This window comes from Epinephelus moara, chromosome 7, assembly GCF_006386435.1.
Source record: "Epinephelus moara isolate mb chromosome 7, YSFRI_EMoa_1.0, whole genome shotgun sequence".
In the NCBI taxonomy this organism is placed as follows: domain Eukaryota; kingdom Metazoa; phylum Chordata; class Actinopteri; order Perciformes; family Serranidae; genus Epinephelus; species Epinephelus moara.
In genome coordinates this window covers 23,075,566-23,103,382 of record NC_065512.1, presented here as the reverse complement: position 1 = coordinate 23,103,382, position 27,817 = coordinate 23,075,566, and the positions used below count along the sequence as shown (strand labels likewise).

Here is a 27,817-nt window from a genome sequence, read left to right as displayed (position 1 = left end):
AGCCAACAACGATGACACCACATGCAAGGAAGGCTAAATTGAGCTCTCTTCAAGGGTTTTCTCTTTAGGTAAACATCCCGCTCTGGCTGGGCCTGAATGGAATATTTGCTATTAAGCCCCGATGGTTGCGCTATGTTTTTGTTTTTCTTAGCATGGTAACACTCATGTACTCGAGGTTTATGAAGTAATTTTTTTTTATGAGCCACAGCACAACTCTGGGCTGAAAAGTCCCCTTCCAGAAATATTTGTGGTGTTCTGGTGACTGGGTGATGGTACACAGGAATGCCAGACTCACTGTTCGCTGACTGGGAGGTTGTTGTGGTCTCTTATTTATGTCTCCCTGTCCATTAGTATTATGTCTTCCTCTTTTTCATGATACTGTGGCAGTCCCTCCCATGTAAGTCATTTGCAATGAGAGACTTTCTTCAGCACAACCACTTGGTAGACTGCTACATCCTGAGCTTGAGGCTTTTTCTGAGCTTCTCGTGTGCAAAAAAACCCTCAACTATTAAAATATCTATCTAGCGTCACAAAAAAAAAATCAAGAAATTAGTGGTCACGTCTCTGATCACCAAGGCAACACTGACTGTAGTGCAGATTTTAGGGAACATACTGAGTGCTGGTGGGTGATGGCACTTGCTGGAGGAACCCCGTACAGGCCACTGAGATGTGAAGAAGAGTGACTCTGAAAGTGACAAGCAGACCAATCAGATGGCACACAAACGCACACATTTACAGACACATGCACAACTCAAGCTCTTGTCAGGGGGAATTTCAAGGCATAAACTCACAGTGAATCACACACTAGCTTTCTTGACTACGAAGCACGCAAATGCATTCTCACACACTGTCTCACACCACTTTGGCTCGACCTCGTCAGGCAATGAGTGGAGACTTTGTTTTACAGACAAACTGACTCATCTCTGGAGAAGATGGGGGAATTCTGGTTGTTTCAAACTGTGTACAACATCATGCAGGAAGACCTGAGTCAACACCGTGTTGTTTTTTCTAAAAGCACTTCAGGGGAAACCTGGTTTACCACGTGTTGGAAACAAATTGCTTTATCAAGTCAAAACTAATCCCTGCAGGGGCCGTGCATCGCTGCGTTGGGTGGGTAAAACCAGCAGCGGTAAGGCCTCTCTGGAAGAAGCATATTCTAAATGTCTTTTTCCACCGCGTTTCATGGTTGTGTGAAGAGGTTAAACTCACTAAGAATGGGTTGTATCCTGCTGTCGCCACAGGGGGCACTGCACCACGTGGTCCAGCAGCAGGGGGCAGCACCGGCAGACCAGAGGAGAAGATGCCCAGAGCGTTCAGGTTCAAGCCTGGGATCAGGTTGGCCTGTTGCTGTGCGGAAGAAGAGAGGCAGATTTTAGCCATGAATTAAAAACTTCAAGAAAGAACATGATACATGGGATTTAATTAAGACTTTATTAAGGCTCTATTTATGTTTTTTTTTTTTTAACAATTTACACAGGAAAAACATGCTGATGTGAGGAGGAACAGATCAGAGTCGTCATATTCCCTGGCACCCGTGTCGACCCTTGCACATTTGATGCCCTAAGTGATATATGACATTGTAAAATAATAATAAAATGTACAAGGTAACTTTCTAATTCAACTGGGGATGTACCGATTTTTAAATTTTGGGCCAATAATGATACAAGTTTTGCCAATAGCAAATACCGATGTTTATATATTGGTATTTCTTTTGTTTTTTGTTGTTATTTATTATTCTTCTATGCCAGGGAAACAGAAATCTACACAATAAAAAAGGCGCAGTTTTAAAGTCACTCAGTCCTTCATTACACTACCTTTGAATGAGCACAAATTCAATAATACACATTTATAAAACAACCTTTAACATAAGCGTCTTTCACACGAAAAACATCTTTTTAAAAAATTAGCAATAAGCCTTTTTACTATTTTTTAGTGCTGTGAGAACATCAACAAATTTCTCCTTCAAACAGCTATATTTGTTAAAGGTTCTCACCAAATGCGACATTTTTACAAGATTAAATTGAACACATTGTGAGAACGTTTTAATTTACCTTTGCCCAATACTCATTTTTACTGAATAGAGCTTGAATGCTTCACAGTGTAAATCAATGCAACCTCGGTGAGCTGTTTGTGTAGCCACTGGCTGCTTAGAGGTAACAATAACTAGCTCTCCTCCTGCTGACGTCATGTTCTTTCTCTCCACATACACTCCTCTCAGTAAAGCAGTGGTAGTTGAGTAGGCACCAGGGAGCTCTTGTCATTTTGACGTGTTAACAATACAGTGTGTTTCGGGGTTCACGTGACGTCAGATGACTCACCCATCTCCCCCAGAGAGCAGGTAAAGTGTTACGAGCTGGGGAGGGTGGAGGGTGTAGTTATGTTGTTGTGGCTTTATGTAATATCTCAAAAATAATAGTAGTAACAGTATTAGTAAAGAATAGTAAAAGTTATGTGTTGTGTTGTTTTTTCCTTCCCCTATTTGTGGCACCCCATGACTGATGGCACCCTCAGCATTCGCCCATACTGCCTATGCACAGGGCCAGCACTGGTGAGCACTGCTTAGAAAATTGACTACTAATAAGAAAGAAAAAAATTAGGAGAACATACAAATGTCTCCTTCTACTGTGAGCAACGTTTTTTGATCAAATTGTTTTAAATAACAAAGAAAAGGTGCTTGATTCAGTCTAATCTCACTGCTGTATATTAATGTTTTTCTGTACATCACCTTTAAAGGAAAACTTGACCAGCAAAATGACCTGTGTGTACGACTGAATGAATGAGACTGGGTTATACTGTAATAATTATATTACACTGCACGAGTTGTGTGAGAGTCTGTAAAGGATGTTTTGATATATAGTTTCCCCTAAGGACTTCAATTTATGAAGAATGCTCGCCTTTTTGGGGTTATCTGTTCACCGTGGAGTCATGGGAGAATAAAAAAGTTTTCTACAGGAATTCAAGGTAATGCTCTGAGTAATTAATACACAAATGCAGGTGAAATATTCTTTTAGTGTAAGACATTAAAATATGTCCCAAGGAGAAACCAACAATCCTGATAACAGAAGTATCTTTCAGATTATTAATTAATTCTCTTTCTTTACTGTCTTTCTGTAAGCTAGAAAAAAAGGAGGAGGAGGAATATATATATATATACATATACAGGATGTCTTATGTCCTTCAGAATACTCCCCCACACCAATCCCACACACCCACTACCTCGACCACACACACATTGTTTACTGCATACCCAGTCGTCTCAACTCGTGATGAGTTTGTCTTGTTTGTCTGTTTATGTACTTGTCTTCACTCATTTTGTAAATGTCTTATTGCACAATAAAAAAAAAAGATAATTAATTAATCAAAAACAGTAAACATTATCTGGTTCTAGCTTCTCAAATAGAAGCATTTGCTGCTTTTTCTTTGTTTTCTGTTATGCTAAATTGATTATATTCAGGTTTTGATCATTGTTGTGACAAAACAAGCAATGTCTGACAATGTCACCTTGTGCTGCGACAAATACTAACAGGCATTTTTCACAATTTCATATGTCAAATTATTAACAGTTTGATAATGAAAATAATTAGTTGTTTGTTGTGTAGACTGCTCCTTTACTACTACTAACTCCATATACTATATATACTAATGCATCTATTAAAGTGTTATAAAACTAATCTTTCAAAATGGATTAATCAGTTTGATTTTTTGAGAAAAAAAAGTCAAAATTCTCTGATTCCAGCTTCTTCAATGTGAATATTTCTGGTTTCTTTACTCCTCTATGACAGTAAACTGACTATCTTTGGGTTGTAGACAAAACAAGACACTTCGGGAAACACTGATCAACACTTTTTTTTTTTTACAGACCAAATAACTTTCAAGAAATAACTGACAGATTAATCACCAGTTGGTTGCAGCTCTACTGTCCAATGAAAACCATGTTTCTCCAAATGTGATGATTTTAAATTTTACAGATAAAATAAAGGGTCAAGTGTTTCCTTTGTGGGTGGTGAAAGTTCTCCTACTTCTTCAGCTGAATAAACCGTTTACCAACCCACTGGATGATGTGGAAAATGCTTTGTCACAACGCTTGAAAATAGCTCTGTTTGCTGTTGTGATGGCACAACAGAAATATTTCTCCCTCAAAGTCAAGTCAGCTATTCTGGTTTCATGTCCGTGAAGAGACACGCGGCCTCCTTTCACTTCCTTGTTCCCAGAAAGCTTTGTGTAATGTCCACAGTGTCACGCTAGATGGCCCTCACTGCTTGCTGTAGAGCCGGCGCTCAGCCCGACAGGTGCCAGAACTGCTCTCACCAGCCAGTACAATTTAACTGCATGCTGCGTGGTACTTCTTGATGATTATTTCGCAGCCAATATTTGGACGATTGAGACGAGGGAGAACACTGGCAGCTCGTGTGAAAGTAACAAAGACACTAGGGCTCTAATTCTGAGTAGCTGCAGTTGATCGCCATGACAGCGAACACACTTTATCAGCATTCATCTGTGTTATAGGGAGTGTGCACCACGTGATATCATCATCACTATCTCTCTTCCTCTGAGGTTGACCTCTCTGGCTGGCTGCAGCACTGGTGATGTCATCGGGGCAGCAGTATGAAAGAGGAGCTGGGTATGAGAGCGGCCTACAGATATCAGATGGATGCTGGGAAACGCAGTGTGTTACAGCAGGAGCACAGACACACACAGCGGGGAAGTGAGTGTGAGTCAGAGGCTTCATGGAACAGGCACACACACACACACACGTACGCAGACACGCTGTGCTCAAACACTCGCTGATGAGCTATTCAGCGATCGTCTACTGTTATCCATTTACCAAGCAGACAACAACGGGGATTACTAATGCTGGTGGTAACATGTACTGAATGGGGGAGGCAGCATCATCCTGCTGTATATCATCGCTCCCTCTTCGTTGTTCACCTGTCAGTCTGTGTGAGTCAACCTGAGATCATAACCACACACACACAAACACACACACACACTCAACGTTCAAGAGGCCTGCAGATGGTAACCTTCAAACTTGGCTTACGTGTGTAGCAGCAACGTCATTCTCGTAGGCATCCCTCAGTTTCCCACTGATCTGCGCCTGGGCTTTAATCAACGCCTCCAAGCAGCCCTTCACCGTGATGGTCCTCTCAGGGTTGTAATAAGTTAATTCATGTAACCTGCAAGGGAGATCACACACACACACACAGAAATAAGTATATGCATTTGCAACTACAAATATGGAGAACAGAAACGCTCACATTCTGCTGACTGTTTCCTCAGAAGGTGGATATGACTGAGCTGCTTTTAATTGAGCTTCTTCTCTCTGTGTTTATCCAACTCAAGTGTTGTTGAGGGATGCGTCATCACCACCAGAAACTGACATAACAATTTCTTGCTCAGCTAACAAGCAAATTGCTGCAGTATTTCCATAAAGTTGGAGGACACAGAGGAAGAAGACACAGATTAAAACTAGAATTACTGTCTCACAGTTGTATGCCTCCGCCAACCAGTCTGTCAAGTTTCAGTTGAACACAAACTGCCGTAATGTATATACATACATACACAGACATATCTTCTCCCTGGTAACAATCACCGCCTGCAGCAGTGACATCAGTGCCCCCACCTCCGTATCCCTGCCAGACTCTCCATACTACAACAGCTGACACATCTAAATAGTAGTAGTAATATTATGATAATGATTATTATTATTATTTATTGATTTTGTTTCATTAATTTAATTATTGTGACTTTTATTTTATCTTTTTTTTGTTATAAGGACTTAAAAGGAATTGAATAAAAGGTATTCTGTGTATTTTAATGATAATCCTAATAACATTTTTTCTAATTATTATTACTATTATTCTAATTTTATTATTATTATTTATTTTATTTTATTAATTTAATTATTGTGATTTAATGATTTTTTTTTTTTTCTATTTCAAAATGAGTATTGGGCGAAAGGTAAATCTATCTCTTTGTCTGACGTTAAATATTCTGTCATACGTAAAGCTCCTACTGTTTTACACTTTCTGTTGTTTTTTTGGACCAAAATAAATAAATAAAATAAGATTCAGTTTACATCCAGTCCACCTAGACTCATAAAATATAAGCAGTGAAGACTTGAAGATATTTAATAAAAGGTATACAAGTATTTTTTGTAAAAATCATTATATTGACATGAATAATTTCCAGTGAGAAACATGCTGTCTTCACATTACTCATGCTTTTACAGAACATACAGAAGACTGATAGAGAGCTTCGTCACATGGTGCAAAGACAATCACCTGAAGCTCAGTTTCAGCAAAACCAACGATCTCCTAGTGGACTACCAGAGGAACAGGACAGAACAGCAGTGTGTAGCCATGACAACTGACAATGCTTCAAATGCACAGAAGATCTGTACAATCAGCACAGTTTCAAGGTGGACACCCAAGATTTGAGTCGCCACTTCAATATCTTACCAAATGTCTCCCCTTTTGTTATGGTGTTGAATAATGGCCAGAAAAGTGTTTTTGCAGAGCATTATGATGTCACAGTAAAGTTGACCTTTGAACTTTTTAATATGAAACATTATCACTTCATCAATTTATCCTACGAGACATTTGTGTGAAAGTTTGTCATAAACATAAACCACCATATTCTAATCCGCCAACTCCACCGAGTTTGACCGATTCGTCCGGCATCATGACATGAAACACTGGATTCTCGATTAACATAAAAAGCAACCAATGAGCATCATGGGCGGGACTAACACCATTGTCAAGCAGTGCACCACAACCAATGAGGATAATAACAACAAGCTGGAGCTACAGACAAGCCAGACACTTGTCACAAATTGACATCTTCTCAATATCACCTGACATTGCAGTTTGTTTTATTTTGCTCCACTCCACTCTTAAAACCCCGGCAAAACAAGTATGTTGGCATGACTACGTATCTGTGTGGGCTGAAAATGACGTTAGCTTTAGGTGAGTACATTGGTTGGGGAAACTGAATCGCCCAACCTCATAGAAATTGGTTAGAGTGGACGCAATGTCAGACTGACGATTGAAAACGGAGTGTGATGTGTTGCATTCCAAAGATATCCCATTCAAATGAATGAGATGGACAGACAGAAAACCTGAAAAAATAATGCCTCCAGCTATGGCTGTCACCGGTATGGATACACAAAAAAACAATGACTGAATTTGAGGGGTCAAGCTCCACTGGTTCCTACACTTCCCATAATGCAACTCAATAGGGTTTCAATATGCCTCATTCACATCACATCATCATCTGAACATTCAGAGAAAAAAAAAACGATTTTCCCAGGCATATTTAGGGACTTGGGTGACGATGTGAATGCTATTTACGAGTCGGAAACTCTCAGAGGCTCTATGCTGCCAGTTTGCAATGCAGACTTTATGTTATAACCTCAAAGTCTCCAATATGAACCCGACGACATCTTTAAGGTCATTTTCCGTTCAGACTCAACACAGACAGTATTATACAACTCTTTTCACAGTAGTAAACTCAAGCTTATGTGTAAAATGAGTGTCCCTTTGAATCTAATTTGTCCCTCTCAAGGTCAGGATGTGAATACAGTATCAGTACAGTCAGAGATGGGCAAAAATACTGGTGACAGAAAATGTATCAAAATAAAATACATGTATTTTGTATTTTGAAATACAGAAAATACTTTTTTTCTTTTTCTTTTAAGCAGCGACCCACAGCTCTATAGGTCACTCTGTCGGTTGGTTGGTTGGTCGGGCGGCCCACAAAGCTTTTCATGAATAACTCAAAAAGCCCTTGACCAAAAAAGCTCAACATTTGCATACTGCAACTAGAGACCATAAGTAACTATACCAGAAAGAATGCTCACAATTTGTCCATAGGTGGCGCTATACTAACCGATTCAAATCTTTTTGTGAATAACTCAAAAAGTCCTTGACCAAAAATGCTCAAGTAACTATGCCAGAAAGAACAACCATGACTCATCCATTAATGACATGATAGTAGCAAATTTGGTCACAGCTATTGCAAATTTGCGCTTGTTTCTCACAATTTGGTATAGCAGTGTTCAGGTTTGGGCTATAGGATATACACAAAGCTCTGGTGAACCCCACAAAAAGGCAGAAGAGTCACAGAACTAACTAAGTGTAACTAAGCAAAGCCATGTAAAGACAACTTGATTATGTTGTTTATTGTTAGCATCGATCGCTAGCTTTGCTAAACACTGGCTATGCACTAACCTAGACAGTTAGCATAAGTACCACTAGCTTGATATCATAACTATCATCACCATGTATTTATACAATAGGCTATGTAGCCAGACCCAGACATAAATCATACATCAAGCCAGTTGACATCTGTCACACTCGGATAAAATATTTACCTTGACAGAAAATCTGTTGAACTTGGAAGACGTGAGCAGCAAGCTAGTCTACTGGTAGTGTGAGTCCATCCACATGAGCAGCATGCCTGGCAATTCTAGTCTAGCTGTGCTGTGAACTGTCCACCAACGGTCCAGCTAAACAGCAGCAAGATACTGTAGCAGCTACTGTAGCTAGTTAACTTGTTTGCTGTCTAACTTGGAGCCTTTGGAGTCCTGTGTTCAACTTTTTCAAATGAAAAAGAGAAAAAAAAGCTAGGGACATGTAGGGTACCCTAAAATATTATTTATTGATTCAGATTTAGATTCAGACAACTTTACTGATCCCATGTGAGGCAATTCATTTGTAGCATACTTGTGCCAAGCATCAACCACAACAACATACAATTTCCTATGTTATGCACAGTCCATTAAAACAGACCACTAGGTCACTGAAGGACACACTGAATGGCCCAAGTTTAAAAAAACACACAGATAAAAATATTTTAAAATATGTATATATATATATATATATATATATATATAGTTACATCCAACATTGTAAGAATGTGTAGCCTATTATTTTTGTTTTTTGATTCATGGAGAAAGTATTTTGAGTATTTTAAATACAAAATGACTCCACTCAAAAGTATTTTGTTACAAATTACATTTGCTTTTTATAGGCCTTATCAAATACAAATGACAAAATACTCAAATGTAATTGAAATAAGTATTTTAAATACAAATAATAGAAATACTGCCCATCCCTGAGTACAGTGACAATGAAATGGATTCATCCATCCTCCATCCTTTCTGTTGTCTGAGGAGCAAAACAGTACAAGAAGCATTACTGTAAAAACACTGCAACAAGATATTTAGCTTGATCCTTTTATTCTGTGCCAAATCACGACTCAATCTGTCTGAAATTAAACCATAGTTAACATCATTTAGGGTCAAAAAAGTTTGAGTGAACAAAACTCTTGCCCTGAAAGTAGTTCTCACATTTTTTGCAAAGCACTGATTGTGCAACTATGAAGCTCACTTGGATACAGTAACATCTTAACAAGTTTTTTTTCTCACCTTTACTAGAGACTTATACAGCAGGTGAGCTGACCACAGTGCGACTGAGAAAATAGCACAGCAGTTACAGCAGAACGTAATCTTTTTTAACAACTCCATCCATGAATCAAATTTGCGATTGCTCCATAAAGCCTGGAAGTTGTACAAATGATAACTTTGAAGCAGAACCAATCTCCTCTACTCGGCGTCTGTGGACGAAGAGAACACTCTGAAAAGATTCCTTTTTCAGAGGGATCCTCTCCTGCCCATTTTGTCTCTCGCTCCTCAACTCTGTCTCTTTCTCAAGGCTCATTACGTCCTCAGAGCTCACAGAGACAGAGCAATTCATTAGCTCTAAATGAATGAAGGTTGGTGAGCACGGTCCGTTAAATGGGGTGTAATCGCCACCTCTCCGATATCATGTTCTAGAGGGAAGGAGCTGTAAGCAACTCTTCACATTTGTTCCCTAACAACTCAGTTCAGATAAACCACATGCTGAGAGGCTAATGAGCATGCTTGTACAAAGGTGTGGCGCTGAGAAGATGAAATCTCTGCCTGTTGTTTGTGCTTTTGTTAAAGGAATACTTCAGCCCCAAATTACCATTTATCAATTACTCACCCTGTGTTACGTGGAATTTGTTTTTCTCACAGGGTGAACGGAGAATCCAAAAAGGAAGAAAATATTTGATGAATTGATGTAAAGGGGAGGGGTCCAGGTTTGACAACAGCAAAACTACATCAAATTATCCAGTAATCCAAGTCTCATTTATACAGTCGTATGCTCAGCACTTCCCAAACAGACGGCCCTTTCCAACAGACAACTGAACTAAAAGTGAAACTTATCCATACTCTCTTTACAGCCAGGCTCCATTAAAAAAAACAGTAATTTTAGCCTACTAAACACGGAAGTTGCTGGTTTACCGCTGCCTCAATCTGTGGTGAAATCAAACTAACCCTTTAGGCAGTAATTTCTTATTGTTTCACTGGGCTTGAATCGGTTCAGGTTCTGGCCAATTAACTTTTTTTTTTTTTTTTTTTTTTTGAGGCAAAGAGGGGGAGGCTGAGAGAGGGAAAGTGACAGAACAACAGAGCAATATAGTGGAGAACTGGGGGAGAGAGATATAGCCTACCCTTTCCATTAGCACTCTTGACCACGCCGAGTAAAGTAATGACGCACCGATTTTTGTTTCCATTGTCAGTTTAGACACACCGTGCCATATCACAGGGGATGGTCCAAAAGCCACCAGCCCTCAAGCGGCAGTGACATCTCGCCGACCACAGCTAATCCCCAACATAAAACATCATCACTTAAGACACACCTTCAACGAAGTAGCCCTGTTGTAATGGAATGGGTTTGGACAGAAACTGCGTGGTTTAGGCTGATTGTTTAGACTGGATTATACTGCACGAGTTGTGTGAGAGGTTGTAAAGTGATGTTTTGCTGTTGTTAAATGTGGCCCCTTGTGACTTTAATTCATCAAGAATTTTCTCAGTTTTTGGATTCTTCGTTCTCCACGGAGGCATGCAAGATAAACACTTCACTAATTCATCGTAACACTGAGTCACTGATACACAAGTGGTCATGTGGGGGTGAAGTATTTCTTTAAGTTAATGATAGTAAAAATTGCTGCTTCTCCATCATGTCACAATCACACAAGCACTCAAGTGTGTCTGTGTGTGTGTGTGTGTGTGTGTGAGTTTTCCTGAGGGTGCTAGTATGGCTAGTGGCATCGCCACAGAGTGTCGTGGGCGTGTGTGAAAGAGGAAGGCGGGAGAGGCAACTTACGGGGAGATGATAATCTTGGTCCCTGTCTCCTCCTCGATCTTTTTCAGGTTGCGGCCCTCCTTCCCAATCAGTCGGCCCACGAGGCTGTTGTGGGCAAGGATCTTCAGAGCGATGTCCTCCACCGTCCTACACAAACACACACACACAGAGTCAGGTTAGGTTGGATGATAGAAGATAAGTTTCACTGAGTGTCACTGATGTGGTGTGAGGAATGCCATGGTGTGATGGGGATGAACAGGAATGTGGACAGCTGCCCAGCTGGAAGTGCTGCTGTAAGCACAGGGCACAATGTTAAGACATGAGCCTTTTATTTGGCCATATGTGCACAATGGTGTTTTTTTTTTTTTTTTTTTTTTTTTTTTAACAGATTTTCACAGAAAAGCACCCAGATTTATACAAGAAAGAAAAATAAATCCCTGTAGAGTTTTGGTCCACATGCACCTAAAAGTTTCCTGCTGCAAGTAGACACTGTTTACCGCAGTTTACAGTAAACAAGGTACTGCTGCAACAACCACAGCTCAGAAAATACTTCTGGTAACAGGAGGAGAAGAGAAGAACAGAGTGAAAACAAATCTGCTGATAATGTGTCGGAGTCCCAAGTGAAAACAGTAAAACAACAGATTTTGTTCTGGGTTTTTGCATTGTTTCTTTTGGTTTTTAATCATCAAAATAAAAAAAACTGATACATAACTAGATTCTTTAGTTTAATTCCTCATAATTTCCTCTGACGTTTCCTGGAAAGAATCGTGTAATTTGGTGGTAATTATAGGTTAAATAGTGACAGTGTTCAATCGGCAAATAATTCATTCTAATTAAAAGTCCAGTATGTAGGACATAGAGGGATATATAGGCAGAAGTATATAATATAATGGGTAGGTTTTCTTTAGTGTATAATCGGCTGAAATTAGGAATTTATGCCTTTTCGTTACCTTAGAATAAGTCATTCGGGTCATCATTCACGGAGTTCGCCATGGTGCACCGCAATGTTACTACAGTAGCCCAGACTGGACAAACCAAACACTGGCTCTCGATAGCGCCATTTGCGTTTTTGTGTCCGTCATCATAGTTTATTCTTTTTTGTTTTGGAGAGGAAGAGACCACTGCGGATAATCTGTCTCCCGCTTAAACCCCCTGAATGTCTGGATCTAAGTACACACTAGCAGATGCTGCGCTAGGGTCCTCTCTCCGACATGCCAAACATCATCAGAGAAACACTGATTTGTAATGTGAAACTGCTTTATCTAATGTTTTACAAGTTTCAATCACTTGGTCTGTTTGTTTTGGAGAGGAGGCAACCTCTGTAGATAATTCGGCTCCCAATAAAAACCTCCTGAACAATGAACAGTGAAGGAACCCTAAACAGGAGAAGTTTAAGCTGGTTGCAATTGCCAATCCTGGCCACTAGATGGCACTAAATCCGCCTAAATCTTACACACTGTTCCTTTAATTGCTAAACCAGCATCCCCTGTTATAGTCAGTGCACAGCAGTTTAACCCTTTGGGCCCTAGGCGTTTTTGGGGTATTTTTACTGCCTTTACTTTTAAGCTCATATCACAGTCATTATAAAGGCTACATACACATGCTATATCTTGTTTTTTTTTTCAGGACAATCTGAGCTAACCAGATTTGCCATCATTTCATGTCCTTCTATGTGCCTGTATTTTATATTAATTTTTATATCAATGAAAAAAACAAATCTGTGTGACTAAATTCTTATTTTTTTACATGTATCTCACCATAGCAAGTTGGACGTTGACATATTCTGCCATATCTGAAGAGGGGAGACTCTCTGGAATCTGGCAATATAAGAACCATGATGGTGGGACATTCTATCACTTCACAGCTGTCCAAAACATGTGGTTTGTGCCAGGCGGACATGATTGCCAGTATTTTTTCATTATTGCAAGAAATTCCATTGACTCATTCACAAGTCAAAAATGTGTTTTATCTGAAAGAAACATGCGATATTTACATCTAAGATCATAGAAAAATAGTCAACTATGTGCAATGATGCCCTCCAAGATATTTGCCACTTTGTTTGCAGTAAACAAAGTTTGTTGTTGTTTTTCAGTTTCAGTTATATATTGGGGGGGCATTTTGGGCATTGGGGGGCACACATGTCCCCCTCAATGTATATGGTGACTACGGCCCTGTCATGCATGCATAATTAGCCCTCAGTTGTCTGGGTGTGCAAAGGTGAAGTGGCTGGTCTTGTCATACAAAGTTTGATGGAGTGTCAACTGGACAATATGGAGATATTTGCATCTTGAAAGCCGGACTACCAATGTGGATAGACAGGGAGAAACACACGCAAGCCTAAGACGTGGTAAGATACGATATTCCTCACTATATGAAGTGACTGATAACAAGATCTGTATAATGGATTGTGAAGAAATTCGTCAGGTTTTTATTTTGTAGACAATAAATCTGTATTTATAGCATGATAGGATGACAGCACAGTGATGTGTGTGTTATCACTGGAAAGCTCTGCTCCTGCACTTTCATGTGATATGCGTGGCATTTCTGTGCCAGCCTGCATTCGCGAGTAATCCATCCAAGAGTAATGTGTGTGCAGAGCTGTATGAAAGCTCTGTTATTCATGATTTTAGTGTAAGTTTATCACTTTTTTCTCTATGAAAACATTGGACTACCGACAAGTGCTTGGCCTTGTCGGAAAGCTACAATTTCGTTGTTTCACGTGATATGCGTGGCTTCTGGCTATGACGCACGGTCGCGGAGAAAATCAATAGAGAAGAACAGGTGTGAATTTGGACGCACTATGCGTCGTTCAGGCCCATAGGGTTAATTGAACATGTAAGAAGCTTAAATTTTGTCTAAAGGCAAGTACGTAATCAAACGAATAATGAAGTCTCTAATAATAATGTTGCTTCAAATTAAAGGACATATATGGAATTTAAAACAAAAGCTTGGCCCTGAATCAAATGTTACATCTTGTTTATCTCATAGGTTTATCTTCAGTGTCACTGTTGAGAACTGGTGTTCTTCCTTTTGCTACTGGGGTTGGCAGGTTTAAAAAGTATTCAGGAGGAAAACAAATTGTGTAAGCTGTGTAATTTGGATAAAGTGGAAAGTGAGTTCCATTTTCTTTTGTGCCGTACTAATTATGATGATTTAAGAGAGTTAATTTTCCATGAAATGGCTCTTCAAAACCCCTAAATAGTCTGGTGCACAGATGGACAAAAATTGTAATGGTTGTTTAATTTTGATGCTTAAGTCCCTCTTTCTACTAAAAAAGCATGGGGAAGGAGGGAAGATGAACTATTTCTAATATTCAATATTTTATAGTCATTTCTCAATTATTATACAGTAAATGTTTTTGCCAGTGATTCATGAATTGTTTTGTAGACAATGAAAGCCTGAAGATTTGATTGTGAATGATAATGACAAAGTAATATTTAATTAGGATAAATGGAGCCCTTCTTTCAAATAAATTTCTCTGGAAATCATTGACTGCTTTTAAATTCAACACAAGTTACTACTCTACCTCAAGTTTTAGACCTCTGTCTCTATTTTGCACATGCTTAACACCAAATTACAGTTTTCTCCAGGAAACTATTATGAAATTATTCGAAAATAACGAACCCATCAAAAAAGCAAAGTTATTTTCCGAAAACCAAATTCAAAACAGCAAACCCTATTTTTGTGCGCATGTGTGTGTGTTAAGATGGAGATGGTAAAACATTGGGACAGGAGTAGCGTAACTTCTGAATGATCCGTTTTTCTGCTCTGTGGGACAATTGCGGGGTGTAAGTGTGGATTTAGGTTGTGGTGGAGGACTGTGATATTACACCAGACTGATGCACTACCATCCCACTTGCAACAGAAGACAATACAGTACAGCATGGTTATGGAAAAAGGAATATTTCAGCTCTCTGGAAAACTGGGGATGTGGCCTCTTTCAAGACCTGGCTGACAGAAAAACTGAAAATCTATAAATTAAATATGTTTTTAAAAGAAGAAAGAAAAAAGGTTGTGGTGAAGGACAAGCAGATTCTGCGGGTTTCTTTTGGGCTGTGTCACAGACTTGGTGGTGTGTGTAATAATCTGTAAGATCTTTAAAGTTGAATTAGTTTGGGGTGAGCTGTGGGGCAGTAAGGGGAGATGACAGTGTTGTGCCTTCAGGGGCCAAGTTTAGTGTTTCGGGTTTCACTGGGTGTTGGGCCTCCTTATGCTCACTGAAATTACAGGTTGTGGGGCGGTAGAGGTGACATGTTCATTCCTACAGGTGTGGCACCCACACCTGTAGGAATGGTAAGGGTGATGTTGTTTAGTCAACTTTACAGCAGATATAAACATGTTTACAGCCTGGTACAAGAAAGGGTTTTGTGCTATACAGTTAATTTCCCCGTTCATGACAGCTGTATGAAGGGTGAATTTTTCCATAACTCACCTGTTTACATTTAATTAACGCTTAAAGTTACACATAATAAAGGGCAGGGCCGCTTTGAGTGGCAAGCTGCCAGCCTCTCGCCCAAATATGGTCACTTTTTTCGGTAATCTGTATAAGTGGAACACAGCACACTGGCAAACATCAATTAAAATAACAAGTAGGAGGTTAAGCAAGACATAAATAACTAAAAACAAATCAATGGTAAGAATAAATCAAAAAATAATTAAGACAATTAAATAAATGAGTAGATACGCCACGCCTTGTAGTATTTTTAATAGAGCCCTGACTGCAATGTCTCAGCTCTTCAAGCTTTAGGTGTACCTTCACCTCTCTGACCCAATGGGCATGTGAAGGTGGAGCCCTGTCCTTCCACATCAGGAAAATAAGTTGGTGGGCCAGAGGGGATGCAAGATTTTTATTTTTTAAACTTTCACTCTTTTCCAGAGATGTAAAACCTACGATGGAGTTTTACTTCACATGCTCTGGACTTGCTCTTATCTGGACGAGCTTTGGAAATACATCCTTGCAATAACTTCAGATATTAACTTAAAATTTTCTGGTGGAAGAACCCCTCAATATTGACACAAAAACTGACAACCCTCCATGAAAAGGTCATGTTCAGTTTGAGGAGGAAAAGCAGCAACATCTGAAAAAAATGGGGCTCTTTTCTGGCCTATATCATTACATCCCATAGGCTAGTGATTTAGTGTGGAAATATGTCCTCCCTCCGGAGCTTTTTTCTATTTTCCAGTCGTAAATGAGGGTAAAATTTCTACCATAATGCGCCTAGGCTGTGGGTGGTGGGGGATTCTTTGTTTGTTCCTCTATTTTTTTCTCATGTAGTAAAAAAAATTCAATGAAAACAGATTCAAAAGATTATCTATTTTCTTCATTTACAAACTTGAATTAACGGTTAAATATTTTGGGAAATATGGTCATTTGCTTTCTTGCAGAGAGTTAGATGAGAAGATCCATAAAAACTCTGTACAAAAACACATGAAGCTACAGGTAGCAGCTGATTAGCATAGCTTAGCATAAAGACAGGAAACAGAGAAAAACAGCCTGGTTCTGTCCAAAAGTAACAAAATGTACCTAACAGCACATGAAAGCCTCACTAACTAAAACCGAAAACTTTTAGCTGTTGTTGTCTTTTTTGTTGTTTTCAGTATTTGTACAGATAAAACAAATGAAATTTAGTCAGACTTGCTTTTTCCCCACACTCCCTCTTTTCCAGTCATATTTCCCAAAATGATACAAAGCTTTATGTTTCTTTAATGATACAAAAACCTGGCATGGATGTCTTGCCTAGCAAACAAAAAAAAGAAGAAGACCACATACATGGTCACATACATTTAAGACCCAACTTAGTCTGGATGTCAGGACATTGGCAGGAAGCAAGGTTTTTAAGTTATCACAGAAAAAAAAAGCTGGGTAATTTAAGTGTTATGTTTTCTAGGATGTATCATGCAAGTCTTGCAAGACATTTTCATATTTAAATGTAGGCAAATGTCTTTTTTATGAGTCTAGCAACGTAGGATCTCACTGACACAACATCGACTGTGTGCAAACATCATCGGGTAGTGCAAAGGTGCGCAGACCCTTTGACAAACAAGGCTCAGATCCAGGAGAAGCTCAAAGAGTTTTAAAAGGTGCAAAAGGTGTAAAGCGTAAAGCCCAATTAAACAAATGGGCCTCGTTTCTTAAATACTAAGCTGTGATCACGTGTTCGCCTATGTGAGAGTGTCGTGTGCACTGTGTTTACTGTGTTAGTGGTCCAAGCGAGAGAATGCACAGTGAGATTAAAAGGTGTGCAGGCAGGTTAAAGGATAAGATTACAGCCCTGCAGACATTATGGCTAATCTCCCTTTGGGAGTGTATACGTGCTCTGCGTGAGCTACACCTGAGTGCGTTTATGTGCACACTTATGCACGTTGGCGTATGTCGAAGTGCAGACTCACGTCTTGGTCTCGTTGGCCTCCTTCTGCATGATGTCCATGATCATGCGACAGGCGGAGGAGCAGCCATCAGGAGTTGAGTGGATGGTGATGGGCTTTTCTGCCGCACCTGCATTTTCTTTTCGATGGATGTCGACCCTGAGAGAGAGAGAGAGAGAGAGAGAGACAAAGAGATTAACACAGCGTAGAGAAGGAAAGAGACAGAGACGAGAGAACAACATCTAATCTACTCACATTGTTAATAAAAACATTTGTCATTTGGGCCTTACAGACCGAAAGCACACAAAGAAAGAAAATTAAGGTACTGAAAAGAAGAATAGAAAGACAACAATTGAAGGCATCAAAAAGAAAAGAAACTATTTGAAAACTGTATGGTGTTTGTCACAAAAGAATAACATAAGGTGACAGTAAACAAGCCATAAACAATACAGGCTAAGTTAAAGCTTTTATTGTGTGCTATCTTGCATCATGTCTCAGACATCTGGTCTTCAAATCCAAGTCTGGATAGAGTATCAAAATGCATAATCAATTTAAGCTTGAGCAGTATTAGAGCAGAGCTGTTTGAGAAGTTAATAAAACCACAAACAGAACAAAACAAACAAACAAAACAGTAGGAACCAGGCAAGATCATCAAACCTACTTGGACTGTGTCTGTTTGGTGACATTCTTAATGGTCTGACCGTCCTTGCCGATGATGGCTCCCACCATCTGAGTAGGCACGAGTATGCGCAGGGGGTAGTCGTGATGTCTGGAGCGTGGAGCACCGAATTCTCCCGAGGGCCCAGGCTGACAGGTGCCCTGGTCCCGGGACGACCGTCCCCCACGCCGCGTGCGGGGAGCCTGGTCGGGCGGAGCAGCATCCATGTCGGCAATATATGACACCTTGAAGGAGTAGTCGTCGAACTGGTGTCCTGTTAACTTCTCAATGGCTCTGGGGGTGGGAACAGGAAGTGTAAGATGGTAACAATGAAATTATGGGTCTAAGTGTCAAATTACAATGCAAAGAAATAATAATATCACAGTATAGAGATTCTGTTTTAATTCTTGACTGAGAGTTTGCAAAATCCATTGAAATAAAATCAAACATTCATATTATTTCTCTTACCTGTAGTGCTTTTGTTAAGATTGTTTTGGTCTGAGTTGCCGAGAGTTGAATATATCGACCGTGGAGATGTCTGCCTTCTCTCAAATATAATGGAACTAGATGGCACTTGGCTTGTGATGCTTAAAACACCAAAAAAAATACATTTGAAAAACTCAACTGGAATGTCTCTTTCCAGAAATCATGTTCCAGTTACTCAAGATAATCCAGAGACCCTGCTGCGAGCCGTTTCACGTAGGAACTATTTTCTTTCTACCGAACAACATCAGCCAACCAGATCACCATGTGGATGGACTGCTCTACTGCTAGCTCACCTAGCACCACTGAGCTAACTAATGTTACAGCTCCACTGAGGAGGACACTATTAATTTTTACATCTCAAGTTGTCACAAGTATGAGCCTCTCATCCATGAGTAGATGCACACTTCCTTCTGCGTAGTGATACAGTTGGAGGGTGTAGTTTGGCTGAAACAAAACAGTTCCTACATGAAACTGCTCACAACAAGGTCTGTGGATTATCTTGAGTAACTGGGTCATGATCTCTGGAAAGAGACATTGCTGTTGAGTTTTTCCAATTTATTTTATTTTATTCATTTTTTGGTGCATTGAGCACCACAAGCCGAGTGTCATCTAGTTCCATTACACTGGAGATAAGGCAGAAATCTCTACGGCTGTAGAGGTGATACTCTGATACAATATTATAGTAATACTTAGGCCGCGATACAATACTATTGCAATTTTAAAATGTTTTTCAATATGGTGAATATTGCAATAACACATACTGCGATATATATATTGCAATTTATTACCTTTTTTTGACTGCTAATTAAGAAAAAAACATTGTCAACATCTGTTTTGTATCCAGTTAAATAAAGTTTCCAGTCTGTTTATTTCACAAGAATCATTTTTATTGCAGCACAATGCATCTAGTGGACTGAAACAGCAATTTATTTTTTTATTGTAGTTGGCTACCATGCTTTTAATTTGTGTTTGCAACATTAATAGTTTATATAATAAAATACTGATACTTGTCCTCCATGTATCGATAAAATATTGCCACACAAAATATCATGATACTATGCTGCATCAATTTCTTTTCCAACCTCTGGAGGCTGATATATCCAACACTCGGCAACTCACACCAAAACACCCAGAATAATAAAAAGTAGTACAGGTAAGAGGAAAAATATGTATTTTGATTTTTAGGTGAACTGTCCCTTTATGATATACTTGCTTTTAATGCGTGTACACAATGCTACCTCCTTACAAGTACTGGTTGTGCACATCATGAGAAATCAATGCTAAGCATCTGCAAGATGCACATAAACATTAGTGACAATATGTCATTAGTGACTTAAGTTAACATCAGCAGCAACACATGACAACAATAATGGTGTAAATTTTTAAACCAGCAAGAAAAACAGCTTGATGTCTTCTTTGCCTTGTTTTTAGTCAAACAACTAAACTACAAATCACAGCGCAACATGTATTGAGGAGTAGAATGGAGTCATAGCAGGTTTAACCTCAACTAAGTCTCCTCCTGTTCTCTGTGATCGCCTTTATCGTGTTTTAATACAGCCATACTCACAATTCAGTTGTTCTTGCTTACATGAATTTTGCCTTTGCACACTAAAATGCTAAGCTGGTGCTTTAAGATTAATCCACTCTTGGCATCATTTTCAAAAAGCTCAGTTTATAGGTGTCTGTGGCATGCACAGAGATGATATGTGGATGTATGCTGCAACAGAAAGTGTTGTCGCAGCTGCTTTTTTTCTGCCGTCATCTGAACATTAACTATGTAGTAACTTCTTTGGGCACCACCATGTTTAATGACACATATTTTATAGAACAAGAAGTTCTCAAGGAGAATATTCCAGTTTCGAGCGTGATTCGGCCCTGCTCTCCCTTGTGGATATTCTTCTTAATCCTCACACAGAAAAGTAGGTGAACAATGCTGCTCGTGTTACGCTGCTTGCTTGAACACACACAGGTAAAAAACAAGTATATCACAGCCTGTACTCTAAGTGCTAGGCTTAATCAGAGTCATTATTTGTGCTGCTTACTCTTTAGCTTCCTCCTTGGTTGAGTACGTAACATTCACCACTGCTGTTTCTGTATCAGTGTTCACTGTAAAACAAGACACACAGAGAGAAGAAAAAGTGAAAACGTGAGATAAAGTAAACACACATTTGGGCCCCATTTACACATGCACATAGAAAGTCTTTGTTGCTGCTGTAGGTGAGTCACACACGCATCCAGGTTCCCGTGGTGACCCAGAGAGCCACTCGTCTGTGTGAATCCATTACAGCCATCACCACACTGGCTTCCCTCCAGACCCCGCTGCTGCCTCTACAGACAGGAGCTGCTAAACACAATAGCCCCTCTGCCACTTCTACAGTAACGGATTTAAGTTTGACATGACAGCCCAAACAAAGCAGGTAATCTGTGGTAACGTGCGACAACAGGGACACACCTTGGGAAGATCTGTGGTCCTGCACTGCTGCTCAGAGCAGAGCTAACTCTGGCACAGTCGTGGGTTTGAGTCCTCAAATGCTTTAACAGAGTGAACTTTGGTTGAGGTGTCCATTGCACAGCACATACAGTGTCAAAACAACCTCAGGTGAGCCGATTCTTCGCTAGCTGACTGACAGAAAATTAATTTGCAACTATTAATTAATTAATTAATACTTTTTTAAGCAAAAATAACAAACATTTTTAAGTTTCAACTTCTCAATTAAGATTTTTGATTGAAAAAATAATTGCCAGATCAATGGGTAATGACAGTTATTGTTAGCTGAAGCCCCAAAGTAAAGGACAAACACCAAAAACAAAAATATACTAAATACTGACTAGAAAAAAAATGCTTTTTGGAATTACCTTCACCAAAGAGGTTATGTTTTCTGTTTTCTGAAACTACAAGCACAATTTTTATGAAATTCAATGGAAGGGTGTAGCTTTGTATTAAGAAATAAATTTTGGAGCAGATCAGAGTCATGGGTTGCATACATTAAACTACTTTACACTTTCGATAACATCGTAAGATAGGGCATTTGGCCTCAGTGGAGGTCTGTGCTCTCCAAGTGCCCTTTAAGTTGAGTACGTAATGTCATTTTGTACATTAAGTGTTCTAGTGTATACAGTCTCAACCCATTCTCACTCAGGCCGCAAAATAGTGACGCTTTGTCACGCCCGTCGGCATCAGATAGTGACACACTATGTGACGCTCAGCTAAAACACACTGTTCCATGTGGTTAATGTTGTGAGACGGCCGTGGTTAGGTTTAGGCAGCAAAACTACATAGCTGGTTTAGAAAAATGATGGTGTTCTGGATTAAAAATAAGTATGTTTGTTACGTAACATTAGTGAATAAGAACTGTATGTACATTATGTAAAATTACTTTAAAATGACGGTAATGTTTGGTTTCACACGGGACACAAACTGTGGTCTCCCAGCCCGTTCTCACTCCCAACTCGTCAAATACCACCGCTTTGTCAGTGATGGCAGCGTCAGAGATGAACGCACTGAGGCCCCTTTCATGGCGGTATGATACGCACCGGGAACGTCAGTTTTAGAGGCAGCGGGCAAAAAACCAAGTCATCAAATAGTGCTGCTTTGTCAGTGGATGTAAGTCACAGACAGGCACCCTTTGATACAGTAATGATATGCAGCGTTTGGCGGCAGTTTTTAACGCCACCAGCAACTTCTTTTGATGCCTAAACCTAAAGAAATCAACCATAAAATAAATACATTTCTTTTTATGCATGTAATGAGCAGAAACTGTCCATTGCCTGTGAAAACGGAAGTGTATTTTGAAAAAACATAATGCATGTCACAAACGTAAATTGATACAAAGTCAGTGAACATCCAAAACAGACAAAGGAGGCTACCTAGGCCTAGTGCGTCATATTTTGAAGTGTATGTCCACTAACAACGTGGCAGTATTTGATAAGTTGGGATGAGAACGTGTTGGATCTCCTGGGTGAAAGTCCGGTTTTGTTTGACCCTTACTCCTCCCCTCTCTCCCACCCTTAGCAGCCTTTCTTGTTCTTTATACTACATCAGTCGCTCTCAGTGTCAGGTATTGCCGTGGATGGGTTTACATTGGAGTTAGTTGAGAGCCCGGGGTGTCACATAAACACGCTAAAGGATGCCTCCAGTGTCAGTATCACATTCCGAGGGTTGTAACAAAGCAGCGGTATCTGACGCAGTGGGAATGAAAACAGGCTGACAGTCCACATATCCTGAACCTGTTTTGTCTCATTCTACCTCAGCTTGAATTTTCCTTTATCTCACAGAACAATAACTTGTTTCATTTTGTGTGTAGTGTAACTTCCTGAACCTGCAGTTTAAGAGAGCGAGACTGAGAGTGATAGTGAGAGAAAAAGACACACAGCATGTCTTATTGACGAAATGCCTTCTGGTCTACCAAGACCTCTGTCAGAAGAGACAATGACATCTCTGCTCTGTGAAGGATCTCTGTTTGTGTAACCGCTACATGTCGAAATGATGAATCAACAAAGAAGCCACTGCTTTTCGATTGTGAGGGCTGATGTCAAAGCCTGCTGTGGAAACATCCACCACAGATGCTTTAGATATCTTAGAGAACATGGACATGCGAGGTCGTTACCAGTATCAGAGAAATACTGAAACAAATGTTTTAGGCATGACATCAAGTCTGTCTGTCAGTGACAACGAAGACTTCCAAACCTGCCAGTGCACAGTGGACAACAAGTTTGGAAGGGTTAAAACCAGTGAGAGTGCCCAGCTGGCTTAGAGAGGGTGAGTGGGCAGAGCCTGGCATGGTGCCCGGCCCCGGTGCTCACAGCCAGCTCTGCCCCGCCCCGCCTGCCCTGCCCCACCACGGGCAGCCTTCACCATGCCACACAAGAACATGGGACTCCTCCAAAACCTCACCCCGCAACCAGAGCGCACGGACGCAGGCAGAGAGAAAAAGTGACAGGCAGACAGGAAGTTGGACAGAGACAGAGAGAGCAACTAAGATGGGGAAAGATACACGAGTGAGCTGGCTCTCTGGAATCTTTGATCATACTGTGCAAATCTAGCGTTCGGCGAGCCGAAGAGGGAAGACGAGGAAATGCTGCGCTGGTGTCTGTTATGGTACAGATGAAGTGGGCTGTTTTACGGCAGCGTCTGGGAAACTCTGAGTGGAGTAATTTCTCTGCTGGGCTCTCTTTTAGCACCTGTCATGACTACAGTGGGTGGTAGTTGGTCTTGGCTGCTTTGACACGCAGAGACACCGTGTGTGTGCATGTGTGTGTGAGTATTTGTGCGTGTTTGTCCCTGTGTGTGCACGTCTACTACTCCTGCATGTGTGTGTGTGTGGACAGCGAAAAGTTCGTAGGGCTGACTACCCTGCAGACACACACACACAGACACACACGTACTCCATCAGACAGTGCAAAAGCCTCACCACAGGCGCCTGCAGTGTCCTCCCTCATTACCACGATGCACCTCCCCAAAACAGACGCACAAGCAAACACGTTCAGGCATCAACACACACACACACACACACACACACACACACACACACACACACACATATGGACACATTACTACTGGACGTCTGCCATGTCTGCCCACTTCAATCCATACGCTGAGGCCAAGGGGACCCGTGGCAATACACAGTGCTTATTATAGAGGCTGCGTGTAATTCAAACGCTGCTCTCCCTTGGTCGAACTTATAAGACACACATGCGCGCACACAGACAAGATGATAAAGGCTGATTTATATGCAGAGATGGGTTATGTTTAGATAATGGGTGTGTGGGTTGATGGTAACGAGGAAGTCAAGTCACACAGGGAGACTTGACTCACTGGGAGGTCTGTGTGTGTGCGTGCACGTTGCTAAATAGACACATGTGCATTGAACAGTTGTGATGATGAGCTGTGCAGAAGAAAAAAATCAGGCAGGAGAAGAGTTCTGTACCTTGTTCCACGTTTTCTACAGTACCATACTGAGCTAGAAGGCCGTCCAAAACCTGAGGGAGGAATGAGAGCGTGGGTTAGAGACACACCTACGGCCACAAACGCAAGAACACACACGGATACAGATGCAAATACACACACACACACACACACACACACACATACACACACACACACTTGATGCTCTTGGTGCTTATTTGGGCCAGTGATCCTATTCCCAACTTGTCAAATATCGGCGCTTGGTCAGTGGTCATCAAACTATGATACTCTGGTATGCCTCCAGCGTCAGTTTTGGACGCTCAAGGAGAGCGTATCAATTTACACTCTTTAATAATAATAATACATTTTTATTTACAGAGCACTTTTCATAGTGCTCAAAGACACTTGAACACTTGAACTGGGACAGGTAGGTGCATCCTCAAATGTGTTTGGGGAGAGAGTTCCAGAGGGAGGGGGCAGCTATGGAGAAGGCTCTGTCACCCCCAGTGGTGGAATCAGGAGGTTGGCATCAGAGGAGCAGAGACTGCGGGAAGGTGTGTGATGGTGGAGCAGGTTGGTGAGGTAGGAGGAAGCCTGGTTATGGAGGGCTTCATGAGTGAGGAGAAGGACTTTGAATTGGAGGTTCTGGGGGACAGGGGTGATCTGATCGTGGGAGCGGGAATGGGTGAGCAGATGGGCAGCAGAGTTCTGGGTGAACTGGAGTTTATTTAGGGGCTTTGGATGATGTACAATAAAGAATGCTGTTACAGCAGTCAGTACAGTAGTTACATGCATAGTGTCTTCTCAATAAACTTCTGTTTTTACAGGAAATGTACAGTTTTTCCTTTTCATTAAATGCATACAGTTTGCTTCCTTTCATTTAGGCAACAAAAGCATGTGGTTATGTTTAGAAAAAGCATCATGGTTTGGCTGTGTTACTAACGTAATGTTACATCACATCACTAGTGCACATACTAGCACACTAAGTTGTTATAATAACTCAGCTGACCTTTGGTTTCACACAGGACACAAATGGTATCTGACCAACTATGGTATTTGACCAACAATGGTATTTGATGAGTTGGGAGTGAGACCAGTTGGACCTTCAGAGCCTCATTCATAATCCCATTGACATTTGTAATACATATTAATGATGTGTTAAGTTGATTGCCTGTGATTGGATGCCACTACACATGTTTCCTAGCAACCAGTTTACACAAACATAGGTTTTAAGGCCAGTTCAGACCAACGATTTACAACGAGACGAGTTGAAACCTGCCGGATCACATCAACGCAGCTAGATGAGATGGTGTTTCATCTCTATGCAACAACTCTCTGTATTCCTGTTCAGATTTTTTAGCTTTTAGGGCTTATTTGCAGCTGAATAAATTTTGTAGCTTCTTAAAATATGAATAAGGATAGTGATAGTGGGACACTGGCTACAGCTGCATTTGTAGTAGTGATGAAATGGCGAAAACAGAAACAAAACGAGCATCAGATGGACTGTATTCATAATAAATGCGCACACGATAATATGAATAACCAGCACCAATTACTCAGTCAATGAGAGTGTGTGTGGGGTGGGGGGCATACGCACATACAGCGAGCAGCAGCAACAACCCACAGTCTGGCACCGAGACACAGTGTGGATGAAAACAGAGGGCTTGGTGGGGACAGAGCACCTGCCGCAGCAAGCGAACGTGCCATCTGCAGTCATTTTGACTTGACCAGCGGACTTGACTATAATTGACTGTTGAAAGACGTAATGTGCTTATATATATTAAATTCTAAAACCACCTGCCGGCGATTTGATCAGCTGGGTTGCAGGTGACCCCATCACCCGGCTTGAGTCGAGCTCTGACTGGCCAGTTCACACCGCTGCAACTTTTCTCTGCAACAGTCTAAAACGGTTTCCTCTCGTCGCAAATATTTAGTCTGAACTGGACTTTACTAGCTGAGACATTCCACAGGTTTGTAATGGTGAGACCTGAGACTTAGTTAATCAGTTTGAAACAAGCTTGTAGTTACTACTTTTTTAATGGACTACTTTTTCAATGAAGGTACAATCTGTAATCCAAATGTGACGTTCAGAGCACAAGACTGGAATTTGCTATACTTCCCAAAATGAGTGACAGATATTTGAATACACCCACAATACACAAAAATTATACTAAATTATTCGTGTTTTCTGGTGCTGTTAAAAAGTTCTTCACATTAGAATTGTAATATTGCCAAGCTGTAAAATTGGCAGAGTTTCACAGTCAAACTGCTCACTTACTGGGTATACAATACAGAATACCAAATAATAGACAGACAATTGAAGTTTAAATCAAATCGACTGCCAACCTCTTTTATTCTGTTATATTGCAAATATTGGTCTAAAATACAGACCACAATGATTGTGTTATATGTTAGATTGACAAACAGAGACTTACAGGTCTATCTAATTATCTATTAAGTTCTGGCTGGAGATCTTAAATTAAGCTGGGTTTACTCCTCCTTTTCTACCACCACATATACACACACATACAGTGCGTATGTAAGGCATAATGTATCGCAAGTGGGTCATTATTGCCAAATAACCCTGATGAGGTGATGCAGGATGAGAGAAAGATGAAGGGTCTTTTTCTTGCAATAATGACCGCTGTCCATTATCCTGCTTATTACAGGGTTACTTACTAATTAAATCAATAATTTGACACAAAATAGTGATTTCAAAATTATTTTATTGCTTATATTGCTGAGCATCTATGATCAGAAGTACAGCAAACCATAGCAGCAGTCTGTTATTGTCATTCAGAGGTCTGAAATAAGAAATTACAGACTGTAGAATACCATGATCGACCAATCAGTATCGAGTATTCAACAAAGACACATAATATACATCTTACTATATAATGACGAAAACTCTGTCTGTGGGTGTGTCTGTCTGTGTCACTGTTCCACGTTTTTCTCCTCACTGACTTGGTCAATCCATGTGAAATTTGGCACAGTGGTAGAGGGTCATGGGAGTATGCGAATGAAGCAATATTACTTTGAATGGACATATCTCATGCCCCGTATGTCATAGAGACATGAAACTTTGCACAGAGATGCCTCTCCTCATAAGGAACAAATGTGCTTCAAGAACCCATAACTTCCGGTTATACAGATTTTCCGCCATTTTGAATTTTTTGAAAAACACTTAAAATCGATCTCTTCCTAGGAAGTTTGACCGATCTGCATGAAACT

General features: G+C 40.4%; 1 protein-coding gene across 3 annotated transcripts in view; it reads right to left on the bottom strand.

Moving 5' to 3' along the window:
- igf2bp2a (insulin-like growth factor 2 mRNA binding protein 2a) overlaps positions 1–27,817 on the bottom strand; it is a 77,695-nt gene that overhangs the window by 10,266 nt on the left and 39,612 nt on the right. For 2 of the 3 annotated variants that reach the window (XM_050049093.1, XM_050049095.1), the window contains exons 4-11: positions 24,609–24,660; positions 20,724–20,787; positions 18,199–18,489; positions 17,562–17,696; positions 11,193–11,318; positions 5,039–5,174; positions 1,210–1,347; positions 614–685 (exon numbers count right to left, since the gene is read on the bottom strand). In XM_050049093.1, the coding sequence (XP_049905050.1) occupies positions 614–685; positions 1,210–1,347; positions 5,039–5,174; positions 11,193–11,318; positions 17,562–17,696; positions 18,199–18,489; positions 20,724–20,787; positions 24,609–24,660 (1,014 nt within the window). The remainder of the gene's footprint in view (positions 1–613; positions 686–1,209; positions 1,348–5,038; positions 5,175–11,192; positions 11,319–17,561; positions 17,697–18,198; positions 18,490–20,723; positions 20,788–24,608; positions 24,661–27,817) is intronic. The other variant, XM_050049094.1, reaches the window with a different exon arrangement.